Source organism: Ciconia boyciana, chromosome 1 (assembly GCF_034638445.1).
Source record: "Ciconia boyciana chromosome 1, ASM3463844v1, whole genome shotgun sequence".
NCBI classification, from domain to species: Eukaryota; Metazoa; Chordata; class Aves; order Ciconiiformes; family Ciconiidae; genus Ciconia; species Ciconia boyciana.
This window is the reverse complement of record NC_132934.1, coordinates 60,799,945-60,819,956: the sequence shown is the minus strand read 5'-3', so window position 1 is coordinate 60,819,956 and position 20,012 is coordinate 60,799,945. Positions and strand designations below refer to the sequence as shown.

Genomic DNA, 20,012 nt, shown 5'->3' with positions numbered 1-20,012 from the left:
CTTTTTGTTTTAGGAAGAAATTGCGTTACTACAAGTGACACAACTTTCCCTTGACTAAACAAAATCCTTCAACCTGTCTTTCTGGAGCTTTTAATTCACATACTGATCTCAGAGGGCAAGCATTGTACATTTTCAGGTCTGAAGAACCCAGGGAGCTCTCTAAGAAATGCAGCATACAGGGAGCAGTACAGCTGAACTTAAGCCATTTAGGGCAAGAACTGGAGCCTCTTTCACAAGTGAACCTCCAACTACCTGTCAGAGAACAAAGCTCACCTTACTGTTCTTTTCACCACAGCCAGAGGAGCCACACAGCAAATCTACAAGGTTTAAAGACAAGTTGTTAGCTGTGCCTGTTCGTGGCGGTGCTCCTATCCATACCTTGTCCCAGGAAAGCTTGGGAGAGGCAGATGATGAAAAAGTGTTATTTCTCTTAACGTCACTATCAGAAATAGGAAACTCTTTTTCAGAATGTGTAAATATTAAAAAAGAACATTAGAAAAGAGCCACTTTTTTATTTTTTTTAAAAAGAAAACATCAGAATGAAATACATCTTCATTCCATAAATAGTATTAGCAGCAAACCCTCCCATCACTCCAGGTGGTAAAAGGTTTACAGCACAAGAAGTAATATATACTGTAAACACTGTCTGATCATCTGTAAGCCTCTTCCTTACCAAGTCTATACAGTCTTTACCTCCTCAGCTGCTTACATGTTCTAGTGAACATTCTAGAGTGAGAAGAGGCAATAACTGTTCTCCAAAAGCCAGTTTTTGAGTAATTTGCCAATTGCTTTGTCTGCAAATGCTGATTTCATGGGCTTTTTTTTATTTTTAGAAGGAAACCTGAGCATTGACAATCTTTGCTCTGTGCCAAACTACATCCTTCAGTTAAAAAGTATTAGAAAGAAAAATGCATCAACTGCCACCACCATTTTTTTGTTTGTTTTTCTTGTTGTCATGGCTTTGGCAGTTAAGGACAGAGACTTACAGGTCACTGCAATCACTTGATTACATTTCTGGTTTGTGGCTCTTTACTCAAAGGGCTATGCAAGGTGTGTCGTATCCTGGCACTGGATAGATTAATCTGAGTGATTTGGAAAAGAAGTATGCACAGTGTGTGTGAAAAAATCTCCTTGCCTCCTATTTCCTTCTTAGCAACTGTTCACTTGCATGTGCATGATCCATTCTCTTTCAGTGTTTTGGCTACAGAGTTTATTAAGTGGTGGTAGTGCAGAGACCAAAACAGAAGGAAAACTCATCTGACATACACTGTTGACTGGGAAGACAAAAAGTTTTTTTCCTTCCCAAATTTTAACATCCAAGAAAATTTCCCTCTCTCTCTTCATTTGTGTCCAGAGAGGGCATCACCTGTTGAATAGACTCCATTGTTAATCCTACAGTCTTCAGTCCTCATAGAGTCTATTAATTCCTCCTCTGAATCCTCCTCCTCTTCCTCCTCTGGGGCTGACAGGCTGGATGTGGGGCCTTTACATATTTTTAAGTGGCGAGTGAGGTGATATTTGGTTAGATAAGCCTTGGAGCATTTTTCACAGACATAGTCCCTCTTTCCTTCATGTGAATTGAGATGCTTCTTCAGGTGATTTGTCCTCAGAAACAGCTTGTCACACTTGGGGCACTTGATCTGCCGTTCTCTGCAAGACATTAAAAAGTTACAGTTTGCTCCTGCCGCAAGGCAGCTGGTACTGTATTAAGTAGTGGGGGGGTGGTGACAGGAAGGGTGAAAGCGTCCGTCTTTCTTACTCCTAAATCTTACTTTCAATATACTTGAAGGAAAAGCAGACCAGAAATAACGGTACTACTACAGCACTGAAGTGTAAATACTGCTCAGTTTTCTCTCACAGTACGTACACAAAGCCCCTCTTCTCTGCTCCCCCCCAACATTATTGGCAAAAGTCAGGCTTTTTGGATTAACAGCTAGCTTGCAACCAACTGTTTGTCTTTCCTGATGATAAATTAAAGAAGAAAGAATTCTACAAGGGTTTTGTTTGTTTTTTCAGTAAAACCAAACTCTGGTTAAGCTCCATGTTTTGGCAAGGGCAGAGATGTTACCATGGTGGAAAGCGTAGTCTCCCTCCTTCCCACCCTCCATGGGGGGGGGGAGGGCAAAAAAAGAAAACAAAGCTGCTGAGTGTTAACAACCCTCAATCTGTAAATGCTAAGCAGAGGCTTACCAGACTGCAGCAGTCAAATTCTGTAGATGACTGTGCAAAACACCTCCCAGCAGTAGTGCTCCTGGGTCTGGCCATAAGAACAAGCAGCAAAGCAAGCCTATCTGTCTGCCTCTCTTGCTCATGCTAGCTGCGCTGTGCTGTCTCCTAGGCAGCATGACAGAAGTGGCAATCTATTCCAAGTGAGTACAAGAACCAGATGCTGAAAATGAAATAAGCAGAGGGACTAGCTTTGGGCAAGCAGTCTTTAATGGAGGACCTTGGACTGGGAGTAACTAACAGCATGGAGAGATTCTCACAGCAAAAGGAAAGATCTGGCCTGGCAGAGAGCTGAGGGGCTGGGAGAGACGTGTAGATAATTGGAGGAGGACCTGGGGGGGATCTGCCCTGACCATGGGCATCTTCCTGCAGGAGGAGCAGGAGACCAAGTGCATGAATGAGACCTGGGGGGAGGTAAGAGCTGGGAATGGCTGCACCCCACCCCGGGTGCAAACAGAGAGGGAGACTTCACTAACAAGCTACTTGGTGAGAATAACATTGAGGAGTTTATGATTCTTTGTGGTCATGTTGGGTGTGGAAATGGTTCTCAGCAGAGAACTAGATGTAAATCAACTAACTCCCTCTCTCTTCAAAATAACGAACACTCCAGAATGCCATTTCGCAAGACACGGTACATGCCTGGAATTCACTGTATCGTTAAAATACTGCAAACACTAGAATAGGACAGCTTCAGTCAGTAACAAGGAATTTGTCCAGATTGACTTCGCTGTCATTTTAGAGGATGACCCTACACTCCCTAAGCCAAACTATCTGCAAACTGGATTCTCTCTTGGGCTGTTCAGCTTCATTATTTATTGCCCTGGCCAGTCCAACACATCCTGTGAGATCACTTACTGCGTGTGAGTGAGTACATGCTGCTTGAGGTCCTGCCTCCGCATGAATAGCTTTTCACAGTAATCGCACTTCAGATTCTTCTCCCCCGTGTGGATGACCATGTGCGATTCCAGGTGAGCCTTCTGGGTGAACGATTTGTCACAGAGGGTACAGCGATAATTCTTCTGACCTAGGATTACATACGTACACCCACAAATTGACAGTCAGTGTCCCAAGAAATACAGTAAGCAAACAAGCCTGACCACTTCTGAAAAATAAAATTTTACCCTGGAGAAAGGCAGATTCTTTGTGAACAGGACCTGTTTCCTCCTGCAGTTCCTTCAGACTCAGCATAAAGGCCTACCTACTTACAGTCTAGATTTAGCTATGCAAAAAACAGGTATCTGACTTCATTTCATCATTCCCAAAGCTTTTCATCCCCCACCCCATGGCCCCAAGCCAAAAAACCCACTTCATGCTACTGTTTCAAACCACTGAGCCCTTCATGTGATGCACGGTTCTGCACTTTGTCCTTCTAAAAAACACCATTGATTCCTCTTCTTCCAGTGCTTGTGGTCAGTCGGCCTTTCCTATAAGAGACTTTCTGCTTCTTGTCTACACCAACTGTGCCTCCCTGTTCTGTGTATTAAAACATCACCAGTAGACTTGTCAATTTTCCAGCAAAGAGATTCAGGCAAACACTTAACAAGACTAGGTTTATCCAAGATGAATTCTTGAGTAAAAATAATGGTAACCTCCTTTTTAAATAGTAACCAAGGTAGCCATCTAGTTACTGTACATTAGTACATTCTCATCTCCACTAATTTCCCACAGGAACTGTATCTGATGCCTTACCGGAGCCCCACCACATTTGATGCACTGCATTGCCTTTGTCTAGAAAAACAAGTTCTCTTATCTAACAAACACACAAGTACAAAGCTCACTGGCTCTTTGGTAACTTCTATGTTTTATACCATTCTTCCACTTATCTGTAGTTCTTTCATTATTCTTTGACAGAAATAGTTCAAAACCCCTGCAGGCCACTGAATTCAGACTAAGTGCGCATACCACTTGAATCCCTATCCCACTGAGTATTCTGTGGTCGTGTACACCACATTTCTACTTGATCAGTTTATTAAAACTCCTCACTACTGAGCCCACAGCTTCCTATGCTTGACTCAAGTGCACTGAACTCCCAGTTTTATTCCCTTTCCAGCTTTGTGATTTGCATTCTGTGATTCCCAATAGCTATTTCAGCCTTACCAAAAAAAAAAGGCAAAAATATCCACACTATTGCTGGCCTATACTTGACCTTCACCCTCTCCCCTATCCTCACTCTGTGTTTAATCCGTGCCTTTTCATATTTCCTCTCTTCTTACACAGCTGAAAAATCTTTCACAATTTTGTTTTCCTCTTTTAGCGCTCATTCACTGACCTGCTGGCAATTCTCCCTTTATCCCCAAAGCCTCTAGCGATATCCAAATGCCCACAGAATTCAACAGCATGTTCAGACTTAAGTTTTGATGAGTGACAGACCTGAGCCTTATCCACATCAGTCTGACCCCACAGTCACCGATTTCAGTCTTGTGCCATTTCCGTAAGATGAAAAGCAATTCAAGTAGGACAGAAGGGAAAGATCTCAGTCCGATATTTAAGTGGACAACTGTCCACATTACAAACTCTCAAACCCAGTTGGCTTTTTCTCATGAGCAGAAGGGACCCCTTGTTTTGTCATAGCTGCCAGCACTGGATCCGCTGTGTGAGAACAAAGGGTTTGTGTCTCCCAGACGAAGGCTGACACTTCTTCCCAACTGTAATCAACTCAGCAAATGCTTTTAGACATGGCACAATCAGCCAGAACACAGGTCTACCTACTGTTCTATAAGCACCCACACTGCTGAACCCAGCACAGTCCTATCCCACAACAACCAGCACTCTCTCAGGCAGTGCCCAGGCATCAGTTGGGGTCAGCATGGACGAGAGATCATTCCTATAGACAGTCAGGATGCTGCCATTCTTAAAAAGGTAGGCCGAGGGAGGTGATTCTCCCCCTCTACTCTGCTCTTGTGAGACCCCACCTGGAGTACTACGTCCAGTTCTAGGGTCCCCAGTACAAGAAAGACATGGACCTGTTAGAGCACGTCCAGAGGAGGGCCACAAAAATGATCAGGCTGGAGCACCTCTCCTATGAAGGAAGGCTGAAAGAGTTGGCGTTGTTCAGCCTGTAGAAGAGAAGGCTCCGGGGAGACCTTATGGCAGCCTTTCAGTACTTAAAAGGGGGCTTATAAGAAAGACGGAGAGAGACTTTTTACCAAGGCCTGTAGTGACAGGACAACAGTTTTAAACTGGAAAAGGATAGATTTAGATTGGACATAAAGAAGAAATTTTTTTTACAGTGAGGGTGGTGAGACACTGCAACAGGTTGCCCAGAGAAGTTGTGGATGCCTCACCATCAGAAGTGTTCAAGGTCAGGTTGGATGGGGCTTTGAGTGACCTGATCTAGTGAAAGATGTCCCTGCCAACAGCAGGGGCATTGGACTAGATGATTTTTAAAGGTCCCTTCCAGCCCCAAACATTCTACGATTCTATGTTTCTAAGAGCTTAGATTTATGGACACAAGCTATGCCCTGACAACTGGCCAAGGGGTCAGAGAGGACAGGTCCTGCCCCAACGTTTTACTAGCACAGGCATCTCTATAAAGTCTCCAGCCCTTACCTGTGTGTATCTTGAGGTGTGTCCGTAAGTTGCTAGGATCACTGAAAGCTTTGCTACAGAAATCACACTTGTGCGGCTTCATGCCCATGTGCCCCATGAAGTGGACGTGGAGCTTGGAAGGGGAGATGAAAGCCTGGGGGCACATGGAGCACTTCCATTTCCTTTCCTTGCCATGGCCTGGCCCATGGCTGCTGCTGTGCCCCTGACTGGGAAGGTGGTTGTGAATATGGCTGCTCAAATGGGCCTTGAAGTCCGCATAGGAAGCGCATTCCTTTCCGCAGTGGCAGATGTGCACATCTGGATGTTCGGGGACACCTTTGGGCACAAAAGTATCACTCTTAGTGAGGCACAGAGCATGAGCGTGATCCATGTTAACACTTTGTGGTAGCAAAGCCAGCTGCAGAGATTTTCACCCCTGTTCCTTTCAGCTCCGGTGCTTGCTTTTCAGCTCTTTTAGGTAGGCTATTTCAAATGTTTTGGGGGGCCAAACTTTGGAATGGTTTTGAGCACAAACCACCAAACCTAAATTATCGCCACCAAAGGTGGGAGAGGATAGGAACATCTTCAGCTGTCAAAACTCCCTTAGCACCAGACTGATGAACAGAAGCAAAAACAACCCTTCTTCTTTGAAACTGTGATCTTTTACTCCTGATCAGTGGAATTAGACAGTGAAATGCTTCTTTTGAATGATGGTACTCCCATAGTCATGAAATGTAAAAGGAAACTATGATGTGCACCACTAGGAACTGAGAAGGAACATAATGCACTCCCAAGTCATAGTCCCCAGAGATGGCACTAAAAGGGAATTCAAGCTGAGTACTCCCTGCAAAGCCAACAAGATCAGCGCTTACTTACCAAGCTGTCGTGCATAGTCCCGACTGTAATAAAAGAGAAGCTCATGTTCAGGTGGGATGTCCCGAGAGGTGCAAAAGTAAATTTTTCCATCGTGAGGATAAGCTACCAGGTTCTGCTCTTCCCGGTTCCTATAGCAATAACGAGAGTTATGAAAAAAACCCTCCAGAAATAATGACTTTTTGAGAGAGGAAAAAAAAAAAAAGGAAATTCCTATAAATAGGTAATGAGAGAACCTCAATGCTTGTCAGCACATTATAAAAACTTTCACGTCTGTCACTTCTGTCCTTCTTTATTAAAGGAAAGTAAAGGAAAACTGGACCTTGAGAGCCAATCTGCTCCACCAAATGATACATTTTTCACACCACTGTGATATCTTGCTGAGAAAATTATTAATAGACATTGGAGTGGGCTGAGAGAAGAGAGTTTCTGATCTCCTAAGAAACTACAAAAATACATATATTTTTCATATTAACCCCCTTAAGAAATAGGGAACACATGAGGGAGACATAAATATCAGTAAAAGCTTAAAGCAAAATTATCTTCAAAAATAACTCTTGAAAAGCATTTCCAAGATGTGATAATTAACCTTCTGAAGCTGTATCTTACATATGTTTGTTCCTAGTATCTGAAACCAGCAAAAGCTCTGCCCCACTGCAGTGGGAGATCAAGCATTAACTTCTTGACTCCTGCATATGGCAACAATGAAATGAATTGCAGGGGAAACCTACTTTGTGTCACAGAGCAATAGGAAAAGTTCAGCCTTCTCAGTGGACCATGTATGGAGCAATACTGAAGCCAGTCTGGACAGTTTTTATCACAGGCTCTAGAAAGACTGGAAAGGACAGCTCTTGCAAGCTTGGAACGTGGCCAAAAGAACCCAGGGACCCTTTGCTAATAAAGTATTAAAATCAAAAAGATAATCAACATCTTCACAGATGTATCCAAAAGGAATGGGACAGAGGGAAGGCAGTAACAAGCTAATACACGGTAAGCTAATATAAAAAGAACCTGGTTTAAAGCTTTAGAACAAAGGAAACAAAGTACGTGGGCAGGTTTGGGGCTGTTTCACTACAGCACATGTACTGGTTCCCCCATAATATTCTCCATGTTTTGTTCTCTGCTTCATGGTCCCCACCAGTCCAACACGCCTAGATAACTCCTGAAGGTCCCCTGATCCCAAGCTCATTACCCATCTGGGCAGTCAGTGCAACAGTGCACATTCTCCAGCACAGCCTCCTATGAACCTGCAGCTCACACTCCAAGCTACTTAGCACAGTACAGGTGGTTCTCACCTGGCTTTGCGTACAAACATCATCCAGTTACATTCATTTTCATCAGTTGTAATGATGCAGAACTCCAGGACGCCATTGTGATAGATCTACCAGGGAAAACAAATGCAATCTTAGGACAAAACACAGCAACAAATACAGTGAAAGCCAGCTTCTTTCTTTAAGAGAGGCTATGTTTACCTAGAACAAGCCAGGTCTCCATTGCCATTGCCAAGACCACAGCCCTGTTCTTACTCCTTACTTTCCCCTTCACACAGGAATCTTGACCTCTCTGCTACCCAGGAGGCTACAAGAACTGTTTATCAGCATCTTTCCCACACACCACCTTTAGCTCCCAGCAGAAATGCATTTGGCTGCTTTTCTTACAAGCCAAGTCTTGTGAATAATAATATCTGGGCAAACAGTATGCGTTTTATTTATATAGATCAATTTTACTTTCTGAACATGAAATGATGTGAAAAAGAAAGCTTTAAAGCAGCTTTCCTAAAACAAATCATTCATCACCTGGGGGAACTTTCAATAAACAATGACACAAAACAAACAAGCGCTGCCTAGTAATTCATATACAATCTCTGCTGCAACTCCACACAAATACGGGAAACCGTGTACAGCCCTTCAAAAGAAAAGGCATTAAAGAAGTTGATTGTACTTCAGGATTTATTACCAGCATATTACATGGTATACAGCTCTGCTATGCTGATATTAAGTATTAAACAATCAAACTGCATTAATTTTGACTTTTGGCAAGGATGATCATGTTAAAGCTGCTGTGTCATGCGGTGGCTTTCACCAGATAAAGGCATGCCTGCAGACTCTGTGAGCCATAACATCCACTGACCTTCCAGATGTGACTAGCTGCTTTGTCCGTCCAGTCAGCCACCTCCAGAGAATGGCTCTGCTGCCCGATCAAAGGTCCAAAACAAGTCCTTACAGGAATGGTTTCTCGTGTCCACACACCTATCAGTAGAAGACCAAAATCTGCAGAAATCAATTATTTAAAGAACTAATAATGCATAACAAAGAAGTGGGAGGTTTATGAGGTAATGCTCCAGGGGTAACATCTAGGCAAAAGATCATCAAAGCTTCTACTTCACATGTAAAACACACCTAAGGCAAAGACAAGAACCACCACCACCACATGACACTATTGGGAGCCGCTTTGTTTTAATTACAAATATTTATTTTGTTTGTCAAAAGCAAGTAATTTACTTTTTAGTAAGCTATAAAACTAAGATCCTAGCCACTTGTACCAATTAAAGTTTTCATGGCACTTTCTGCAGAAGCAGAAAATACTAGTTTCAGTAACTACATTTTGCCTACCTAATCCCCAGGAATTTCCAGAATTGTTGCTGGGCATTGTTAAGCAGCTTCTGCATTTCTCCCCAGAGGCAGCTGTATTTCTGTCATGGGCAGAGGGATTCCTGCGTGTATATTATTTATTATTAAACATTTTTTAATATATATATATATATAGGTCTACATGAATACACTGAATAGCATTTAGGAATAAACTGGAAACTAGTGCAGCTTGAAAAGAACAGATGTAATCTACTCTCAACAAGCAGCATCGCTAAGCAAGCCAATAATCACATTCTTCTCTAGCCTTCAGATCCTTAGGGTACTGCACTGTACTCTTCAATTTCCAGGTGACAATGGCGTGAAATACAGTAACAAGGTCCACATCCATTGACAAGGTCACAGTCTACATGCCAAATGTAAATGGCGGGGGGGGGGTGAAAGGAAAAAAAAAAAAAAAAGAGGCACTCATGATCAATTCACCAATTAGAGTATCCAGAAGACCCACAGGTAGCAAACCAAGCTGATGAACAAGCAGACAGAAACCTCCTCCATTATTTCTAATTGGTGTCTTCCCCCAAACTCCAATTGCTGTAATGTTTCCTTATCAAAGCTGTGCCTGGGCTGTTCAGCACACAATAAAAATAAACACCATACCTTGCTTGTGCTTGACCTTATCAAGTGTTTCAGTAATGCTCTGTGGCAGCACCCCTAGAGTCTAGCTGAAGGCTAAGCAGTCACCAGAGGACAAGAAGCTCTTGCACAATGTAAGTCAGGGTGATTACAGAAGAGGGAACCACCTCTCTATTGCAGTGTTTCTTTCCCACATTAAATTCCCTGCGGTTTTTGATTTCAGGCAACGAGTGTATTTTAAACTGCTACATAGAAATATATAGTAATCTGATTCTTACCCGCTTCAGCTCCCATGATAGACTGCCGGAGGACAAGCTGCTTAGGGACAGAAAGCCTGGCTCGGCTCTCTATCGGGGTGTCAGGGACAAAGGTGACGGGCCCGTGATCTGGGCAGTCCGATGGATATGCCTTGTCACACAGTGTGCACCCTGCAGAGAGGGGAAGGGACAACAGGGATTAAAAAGATGCAACAGCCCCCCCGAGTGCAATCAGCTCCTTACCAGTACGTTTCAGCTCAGCTCCTGGCAAAGGCTGCTTCTATGTGGTTTAACTTTTCCACTTTACTAGCTTTTACTCAGAAGAATACAAACCATAGTCAGATTGGCACCAACGTACACCATACACCAACGTTCCTATCCAATTCAGATCAAAAATGAGGATCTCCACCTGCCTTCCTGATGGTAACTTAATCATTTAGACTCTAGACTATCCCTACAGGGGCCATCTATCAATGGGACAGAGTCCACTCTTCAACAAAACTACTGCAAAACTGATGGTAGCCTTCCCAGAGCTGGCAGTAATGCTGATGATGGAAGAGCCATTTTTTCCTTGATCAAAAGTGTAATGACCTTTATTGGCAGAGAAATCCAAGCCATACCAAACCAAACACTTTCTAACTGGTTATCTTTTGGGAATTTACCAGGAACACAAGAGTATTCTTGCATGTAGAACCTCAAGGATATTCATGCAAAGGAATGGTAAGGTCTTCTTTCTAAAATTTTTCTAATTTAAACCCACAGATCCCCTTATCTCCATTTAAATTCAGATAATGTACAAGTCTTCATGGTAGCAAAAACCTGACCTCACTGCTGCTTTTGAAGGACTTACTGCAATAAACTCATACAGTACACCTCTATGGGATGCCACTGAATGGAACAAAAACAAAAGCCCAAGAAGAATCAGTAGCATCACTTTCCCAATCTGTCATTCAGCATAAGTACCGCTGAAAAATAAACCACTGAAAGTCTTCAGTCTAATAATTTTGGGGAAAAGTACAGCATAAAATGCTCTCATCTAGAAAAGCCTACATCATTTTAATTTTCTATGAACGGAGCAACTAGCACCTACTCAGCAACCACCCTCCTGATAAATCATTCTTCTTCTGAAGAAAGATGCTCAGCTAAATAAGCAGAATCTCCACAAAGACCTTCTTTGGCCTCTTGATGGCCCAACTCCAGTATAAAAAACTTATCACAGAAGTAGTCTTCAGCAGGCATAAACAGCAGCTCCATTACTATTTGTTTGAAGAGATTTTTGGGACATTCCTTTCATACATCAGAGTACCAGCATCTGACCCCATACAACATACAGTTTAAGCTACTACACAATTACAGATACGAAGGTACTCAGAAAATTATTAGGTAGAGCCTATATAAGAATTGCTTCATGTGCACAGATGACATGTAGGAGTACCTCAACGGCAACAACCAGACCTGAGTAACACTATTTAGAACAGTTGTTTTTAAGCATTGCCTAGCACACACCACTACGGGTCTGTGCACTAGCCCCAGGGAGAGGCAAAGAGGAAGCAAAGCAAGTTCTAGGCATGTCACACTACCACTTGGAAATGTTTAGGGGTTCATACATTTTTAAGAAGTTGAAAAAAAAAATCGTACATTCTACAGGAAGCGAAATACACTGTTTCCTTTCCATTTCCTTGCCAAATAATGCAGGGGAAAAAAAAAATCACAGTGATTACTTCTCTGATTTAGGTACGCAGAACTGTAAGCAAAGATGATCAAAACAAGGGCTAATTAAAAATTTCACAAACATTTAGGACTGTAGCAAAGGCACTTTTTTCTTCCTGCTTAGGAACAGTGTAAAAAGTTTTCTGAAAAAGGCCTTGATTCCTGCCTTCTCAGTAAGGAAAAACCACCAAGAGGCTCTAAAACAACTCCTCCTCCTTGCTGTCGCCTGTCTGGACACAAATTCATGTCTTATTCAGGAGAAGCTTAAAAACAACAACAAAAAGTTAAAATTTAAACCTTCCCAAGCCAAAGAGCTATTTTGCAAATCACATGAAAGCACTAGGCATGCAATAGCTGTTATAACATCCTACCAATGGGGAACATCACCTGGGAAACAGCTTAGGACTATTTTAATTACAGTGACTATAAGCTGGCACATCAAATCTCACTTAGGTGAATAAAAGAAGTGATTTCACCATGAGCATGTTGGATATCATACTATTTTCATCATTATTTGTTCAACATGCAAACAGATGCTTGTAAGAACTTCTGAGTGCACCAACTGTAAAACTCTTCCTCTAGGAGTTGTAAATTCATCATAGTTCTACACCCACCTGATTTTAAGTTCTATTTTATCCCACAGAATAAAAGTTTCAACTCAAATGTCTGACTAGTCACTTTGCACTAAACTGCACCTCTCCCATTGCTAACCAAGGCACTATTTCTTTCCATTTCTTAAAAAATGTTCTGCAGGCAAAGCTTGTCATACAGACAAAGCTCTGGCAGTTGTAGGGCTAGATTGCATGCAAGAGCAGCACTCAGCAATGCTACCACAACTAATAAAACTGAATATAAAAGCTGGCCCTACGCTTCAGTGGTAGGAAGCCAGACATGCTGCGGGTGGAAGTTCAAATCTCTGTCCCAGCAAACGAGAACCTCACAGTTCTCAAACACCACTCCTTGAACGATGACAGGATTGAGAGAGTGTAATGTCCAGTGCTCCTCTCTTCGTAGGAGATCAACCAATCTCTGGACTGAAGTCCTTTGATAAGAATAATTAGAAATATTAAAAACTTCCCTCCCTCTCTGCTGTTTTTTCCAGCGGGTCGTGTTGAGAACATTTTCATGGTGATTGTTCATGGTTTAATAAAAATTTTGCAAAATCACATAACGTCATACTCAACAACTATACCCACTTGATGTGGTGGTGTTTGTTGTTTGTTTGGTTTTTTTAATGGAGCAAGAAGAGTCATTTGTGATGTGACTTTAAAAAACAAAAGTCTCATTGCAAAGGATAATATCAACATATCCACAAAAGGCAAGAGGTTCATAAAGAACTCAGCTGCCAACCTCAAGGCAACATGGGAGATGGATACAAAGAGAACGACGCTAAAACATCCTATTATGTCTACTTCCAACTAGCATCATTTCAGCGAGGTTAATCTGCCACTGCAGATGTTCCAACTTTTGTGGACTTGTTAAATAACTAAGTTTCTTTCACCAGAAATCTGTAAGACTAGCAACAAGAGTCCTATCATCCCACCAGACAACAGCTACATAATAAACCCTACCCCAAGAAAGCAGGAAATGTCCACTCACATATGGTAAACAAGGTTGCCATGTTCTCCTTGTTCGAATTGGAGTCTTCCATTTGCAGAGAGGATGGTACAAAGGCAAGATTGTCTGCAGACACATCCACGTGACTTGGCCCCATGGCTACTTCCTGATTTATGGAAGACACCGCCACCGGCTCAAGGCTCAGGCCCACTTCGTGCAAGGCTACCGAGTCCAGGGAAGCTAGGTTGTGTGAGGTAGAGAGCGCCACGCTCACGGAGTTGGTGCTCATGGCCACAGTATGAATGGAGTCATTTAGTGTGCTGTCCGAGATTCCTGTCACCCGCCCAGCGATGTGGTCGGGCTCCATGACGACAGGGAGTTCCAAAGTGCTACCGTGAATGGGAATGACACCACCGTGTCCCACAGCATCCGACGTCAAGTTACTCCCCACCGTGTCTACGGTTAAAGGTTCATGGCTTCGGGAGCCATTCGGAATCTGTGAATGATCCCCAGCTACGTCATCCATTGTAAGCTCCTCTGTCATCCCATCTGTAGAGATAGGGCTGGTTACCCTCGAAACGCTCTCCATAGTGATTGTAGTATCCAGTGCTACCTCGTGGCTGTCACTAGGATGCAGATTTTGAGCACCGTGCGTGTTCACTGTGCGGGAGTCCATGGAGACAATCCCTGGTTCCAGCCCCACAGTTCCACTGGGCTGGTAGGGATCTAGGGCCGAGGGATTGCTGGAGACTGACAATGCCGGATTGCTATCAACATTTATAGTGTTGGGATGGATGTACTGAGGTGGAGGTCTGTCAGCCAAGTAAGATAAGATACCTAATCAAATGAGAGGGGGAAAGAGAAGAGAGTGAGATGACATCAGTTTTCAAATCTTGAACAAAAATATTACATCATTGCAGCATAGTACATTAAGACCTAGATCCCTGAAGACACGCTCTTTACATTATGTCCAATTAAAAACCACTAATTCTAAAACATGGCTCTCAAACATATGCCAAGCCAACACTCTTGTCAAAGTATCATTTGACAACAAATACCAAGCTCCCATTCAACAGAGCAAGTCTCTAGCTATTTGTCAAACTCTGAACAGCCAAGTTTCTGGCAGCATCTAACCTAGGCTCCTCAGTGCAGAAACTGAATCAGAAAGAGGTTCTTCACATTTTAGGCATAATTTTTCATTCTCAAGAAACAGCTCACAACGGATGATGGACTGGTAGTGGAATCTAACATTTGATAATCCCTCATTCATCTTTGGTAGGAGAAGTAGAAACAGTTCTCCAGGATACACCCTTTTTGCTTCAGTATTTTAGTTTTAACAATGACTACTTCCTTCCTCTAAGACTAAGTGACACAACTGTCCATCTCAGAGATCATCAACTGCAATTCTGAAGGACGAAGATAAGGTCTTTCAAAGGTATCATGAGTCATCTGCTCTCTTTCCTTAGATGAGAAGTATGTTGTTTCTCCTAAAACAACAGCCCAGTTAAATTTGAATCAGAAACCCTAACATCTTTTCTGGTAGTTCTGGAAAAATCCTCAATGTCAAATAACCTTGGAACTGAAGATACAAAGAAAGACTAACCTGTATTTACATACTACCAACTTCTCATGTTGGACAAAGCCAAAAAAAAAAAAATCTTTGGAGGAAATACATCAGCACATTCAAGTAAACAGTACTTCCAGCAAAGACAGAGACAGATTTTGCAGATTCTGCAAGATCTGAGTCAGCATGTTTCTTTTTGGCCTTGAACCCTATAAGCCATTTGTTCTGTAAAAGTTTTCCATTCAAACATGTCCATTATTACAAGCATGCAAGCATGGATACTCTTTCTGCAGTATAACCCCATTAAAAATGGCTAAGCCAAGAAATGGACAGTTTAATTTAATCAGCTGCATCAAATACTTCTGCATACTATGCTGCCCTGTGGCTTGAACAAGGAGGATCCTTGAAGGCAGTAAGATGACTGATGAAAGAGTCCTATGAAACATCAGGCTAAACAAGCAGACTAGAAAGAAAAAATACATTTCTGCATAAATTATTCCAGCTCAGAAGAATGACAAATACCTTCAGTCCTCAAATGTACCATCTCCTCCTCTACTCTTTGCCCACAGAATGGACAAGCATGTAACGCAGTAGAAAGGTTACTCCTAAGCAGCTGGCAAGTTCAGCCACTAGTCATCAGATAGTTGATGAGATCTGGGCTGCTGTATTGCTTTTCCTAACCCAGGCTGAACCAACAACACTCACTAGGTGACCTTGAAGAAGTTTATCTACCCCCTTCCACCCTGTCAATCTTAGCTACAAAACAAAACAAGGACTACACTTAAAGCTTGAATTTCTGTCTCTTCATATATTAACATGTAAAATTCTACATTTGTACTCTAAAACACATGTGAGAGAGGAATCAAGATAGAAATCAGTATGTTAGGCCTTTGGAAACCAACCTGGAACAAAAATTAAGAAAACCTATGCCATGGGCTAAAGGGGTGGGAAAGAGCTGATGGCTCCTCAGCTGATGGCTTGCTCTTTTTGAGCTTTGAACTACTGTAACCTACCATCATGCACTTATCAAGTACTGCTTCAGACTACAGCAGAAAAAAAAAGCAGCAGTTTTTTAACTAAAGCGATTTGAAATAGAAACCGAGCACGCTTTGTTTTCCGTTAATCTTAAAAACAAAGCAACAGGAGGAGTGACCAGAGGTTTGGTTTAAGTAGAAAATACCCCGCAATTTTCTTCATATACATACATAGAAACAGAGACCTGAAAATAAAGGTGTGTAAATGACACAATAGACTCCAGACAAACTCCAGGAATTTACAGCTCTGCAAAATAGTCAGTCTTGCCTGCTTCAGGACAGAAACAGGTGGCTCTTAAAACAATTTCTCTCTCTGTTCCCATCCATCAGCACCAGACTACTTACCAGGTAGAATGTGTCTGAAATAGCTGCTCTCCAGGTGAGGGTATGGTGGCGGAGGTAGGGTGTAGTTTCTCTCTGGTATACCACACATCACTCCTCGATCCCCAATACCCATTGGGAGCATCAGAGACAGAGCAGAGGGCAAGGAACTCAAGGAGGGGCCCAAGTTTGGAATTGCAACAGGCAAGCCTGCAAAAGAAAATGCCCATTTAAATTCAATGGAACTACTTGAGCTTATGAACACACAAGCTAACAAAGAAGTTACTAATTCCTCAGGAGCTCCCTATGGAAGTACAGTGTGGTACTGTCAAAGTAAGGTGGCAAGCTTCAAAGAAAGGACCACAGTCATCACAGCACTGAGAGGCATGCCTGAATGTGGCTAGATCTTTTCTGGATACATTACATAGGGCCTGCTTCTACTTTACAACTGTAATAGACTTTTGCCTGTGTAGCCCCCTGAAAAAAAAAAAGCTAGGAAAACTTTTTTGCTTTACAGGTGAAAAATCATTATTTTCACCTGAGTGAAGATAGACATAGATGGAGACAGATTTGCAGCTACAGTTTTTATTTCAAAGGATTCTGCTACCACCTACCCACCCACAGTGCAAACCAACCCATTAGAACAAAATGAGACTCCCATTAAGGCATAAGCCTCGTAAGCCCGCATCCCTTTCGCTTCGCCCACGTAAGCAACGGTTTATGGTCTACCCTTCCACAATTCTACATCACCTCATTACCTGCTAAAGACATGACTTGCTATCAGAGCAAGCACTGCTACCCAGTTACGAACATTCCCGTGCCAGTAAAACACAGAGCATGAGCTGCAATACCATTTGTGGGAGCTTTCCCCATTACCTGGTGCTGGTATGGCGTTGTGAGTGGGTGACGCTGCCAATCCCAAGTGACTCCCCGAGACCGGCAGGGCATTGCTCACAGAGGATGAGGTCAGCTGGTCCATCCCTACAGGACTCAAGTTCATTTCATTCATTCTAGGGAGCAGGGAACAGAGACGAGAGGGGAAAAAGAAAGAGAAACACAAGCAAGAACATTCCTGATTACTGACTGTACTGTGGTGAGGAAGCGCTGAGCAAACAAACTCAAAATCAGATATTGACACATAAAAACTCCGCCTTAGAAAGCTAAGCATAAAGCACATCAACCACTCACACTGTGATCATATTGTGATCAATATGTATTGATCATATTAGATATAATATGGTCAATACTATATCTAATAATAAACAGGATTAAAAAGCCAGTTCAAAAAGACAAATCAGACCATAGCTTTTTCCTTGCTATCCAGAAAACAAAGTCTCAATCCTTGTAGTCAAAGCCGCTCTGATTAAAGTATTGTGAACACAGATCAATTTGAAAGCTGAATGTCACAATTACTCAGACAACAGCATCTGATTTATATTTCACGACTTCTGGACACCACATTCATGTTCAAAAACCAAAATCAGGGGAGAGGAGGGAGAAAGATTACTTAAAACTGGTAACGGACACAAAACATCTAATTCACCATCGGTTCAAACCAGGCCAATAGTGACAAGAGTCACCTCTGCAGAACAGCCATTGTATAGAGTTGTTTGCCATGTCTGTATAGAGTAACAGCCATGTCTGCCTCAGTCTGGTTCTGCAGACATGGTACATGCTCCTATCACATTAAACTGTCACCGTGGATGACATGTTATTTCAGTGTGATCAATCAGTGGCTCTTGAGTGCCTGCACCTCTCAAGCTACTCAAGTTGGGTGCACACCACACGAGCGGCTGTAGAGCTGTGGAAAGCGCCAGGCTGCCAAATAACCCAAAACCCCAGCCTTGGGAGAAACCATGCCAGCTCAGGGCATATCCGTCCTCTGGGGTCTCAAGCTGCACATGCAGCCCAAACCAGTCCACAGGGATGGGGACACCAAGGAGACACAGTCACCTCCCTTTGCAAGCTCTGCCTGGCCTTAGCTCTGCCCACCCTGGCACTCTTGCCCACACATGAGCTCTAATCTGTGGTTCGTAGGGCCAGAAAGACCAGCTGCCCCCACAGCGGTCACAACCCCAGCAACAAGACTGAACGCTGGCCCGAGCCTCTCACATGCCCTTTGCAAGCAGCAGGCCTGGGCTTTGCAGTACCGGTAGAGAGCTGGAGCTTGGATTGCCACTCCAGTAAGGAAAGGTACTGCTCACCCTGGAAAATGGCCAAATACACCAAACTTACGCAAGTTAACCCAAAGGTCTGAGCCGCACAAACGGCGTCGCCGACTTCATCTCGCTTCTGCCCAGTTTTTGCATGGCGCGCTCTCCTACCCTTGCCAACCGCCCCGCTTGCCTCCAGGGACGGCTTTGCAGGGACGGTGCCGAGGGCTCCGGCTAGCCGGTGGGGCAGGGGACATCCCCCCCCTCCCCGGCCCAAACGGCTGATGAGGGTGGTGATGCCCGAGGGAGGGATCCACCACCCTCGCACCGGGACTGAGGAGTGGCGAATCACCGGGGCCAAGCCTCGGGGCCTGCGGGAGGCGCTGAACGCTTTAGGGACCTCCTCGCCCCTCGTCCCCTCGGCCGGGGTGCGCGCCGCCGTCGCAAGGCCCGAGATGCCCGTCCCCCACCCCGCCCGGCCGCGGTCCCGCCCGCCTCCCACGCCCTCCCCCCGGTCCCCCGGCCCCGGCGGACGCGAGGGCGCTCACCTGGGGTGCATGGAGCCTGGCGCCTCTCCCGGCTGCGGAGCGGCCGCGGCCGCAGCCGCATCAGGGCCCTCAGCCCCGGCCCGCCGCCGCCCCTCGGGCAGGCGCCTGCCCCCGGCCCCGGCCCCAGCCCCAGCCCCAGCTCCAGCCACGGCCCGGCCGCAACCACCGCCGCCGCCGCCGCCTCATGGGCGGGGCCCCGAGCGGCGCGGGCCCGGCCGCGGGCGGGGGAGCGCGGAGGAGGAGGAGGCAGGAGGGAGGCGGTGATGGCGGCGGCGGCGGGAGGGGGCCGGGGGCCGCTTCCGCCGCCGCGCGCCACATCCAGGAAGCGGCGCCACCGCCCCGGGGCTCGGCTGCTTCCCGCCTGCCGCCGCCGGGGTCCGTGACGGGCTCAGCTCTGGGCGCCGGCCCGGGCCCGGCCGCCTCCGCCATGCTGGCGCGGAGGGGCCCGCCGGGGGTGCCCGTGGGGTCCTCCCGGTTCCGTGTCAGACCGGGCCATCCCTGATCTCCTGGCAGCCGGCAGCCCACGGTGGCGGCTCCCCGGCCCCGCTGCCCTTGCCAGCTCCCTGTCAGCCGCCGCAGGGCCCGGCACCAGCCACCGTGCTGGAGGCCGGGGCCGGCCTGCCTTCGGTGACCCTCGGCGGCGTTTCAGCCCCTCTCACCGCCACTCCCTGCCTTATTTCCAGATCATTTCTGGCGCTGTGGGAGCCGCTGGGGCGGGAGAGCGGGCCTGGGAGCTGCCCGGGTACACGGCGGTTCTCCCCTTTCGGAGGAGCATCTCGGTTGGCACTCTCCGGTCATAGGGCGTCATCCCCGGCTCGGTCGGCTGACCGAAAGCCCTCGCCGATCAGCCCGTGGTTTCACATGCCGCTTCTCTCAGAAGGGCGCAACGGTCGCTCCTGTTTTTCCAGGCAGTAGTCCCAGTTACCTGGCTGCTTTCTCATCACGCCCTCGTATCTGCTGTCATTAGAGGGCTGCATTTCACGGCCTCCGGTACCATCAGCCCGTACTCCCCAGCTACCT

The 20,012-nt window shown here is 45.2% G+C and overlaps 1 protein-coding gene across 2 annotated transcripts; it reads right to left on the bottom strand.

Moving 5' to 3' along the window:
* Window positions 1-498: 498 nt before the first annotated feature.
* Window positions 499-19,276, bottom strand: PRDM4 (PR/SET domain 4). 2 transcript variants are annotated; one of them, XM_072870367.1, is made up of 11 exons: window positions 18,993-19,276; window positions 17,168-17,301; window positions 16,316-16,501; window positions 13,415-14,209; window positions 10,127-10,276; window positions 8,758-8,897; window positions 7,923-8,008; window positions 6,631-6,758; window positions 5,776-6,090; window positions 3,082-3,250; window positions 499-1,650 (listed from the first exon to the last, which is right to left on the bottom strand). In XM_072870367.1, the coding sequence occupies exons 1-11, from the start codon at window positions 19,001-19,003 to the stop codon at window positions 1,341-1,343; spliced, it is 2,424 nt and encodes an 807-aa protein (XP_072726468.1). In that variant the 5' UTR covers window positions 19,004-19,276; the 3' UTR covers window positions 499-1,340. The 2 variants fall into 2 exon arrangements, with proteins under 2 accessions (XP_072726468.1, XP_072726474.1); XM_072870373.1 differs by having other exon boundaries at window positions 8,758-8,876.
* Window positions 19,277-20,012: the final 736 nt, after the last annotated feature.

Excerpts from the sequence above, each read along its gene's own strand:
- PRDM4 (XM_072870367.1), bottom strand. Across the intron at positions 10,277-13,414 it reads GGCAACCTTGTTTACCATAT|GGTGCACACTGTGTGACAAG; the intron begins GTGAGTGGACAT and ends CCCTCTCTGCAG. Across the intron at positions 6,759-7,922 it reads ATGTTTGTACGCAAAGCCAG|GAACCGGGAAGAGCAGAACC; the intron begins GTGAGAACCACC and ends TTATTGCTATAG.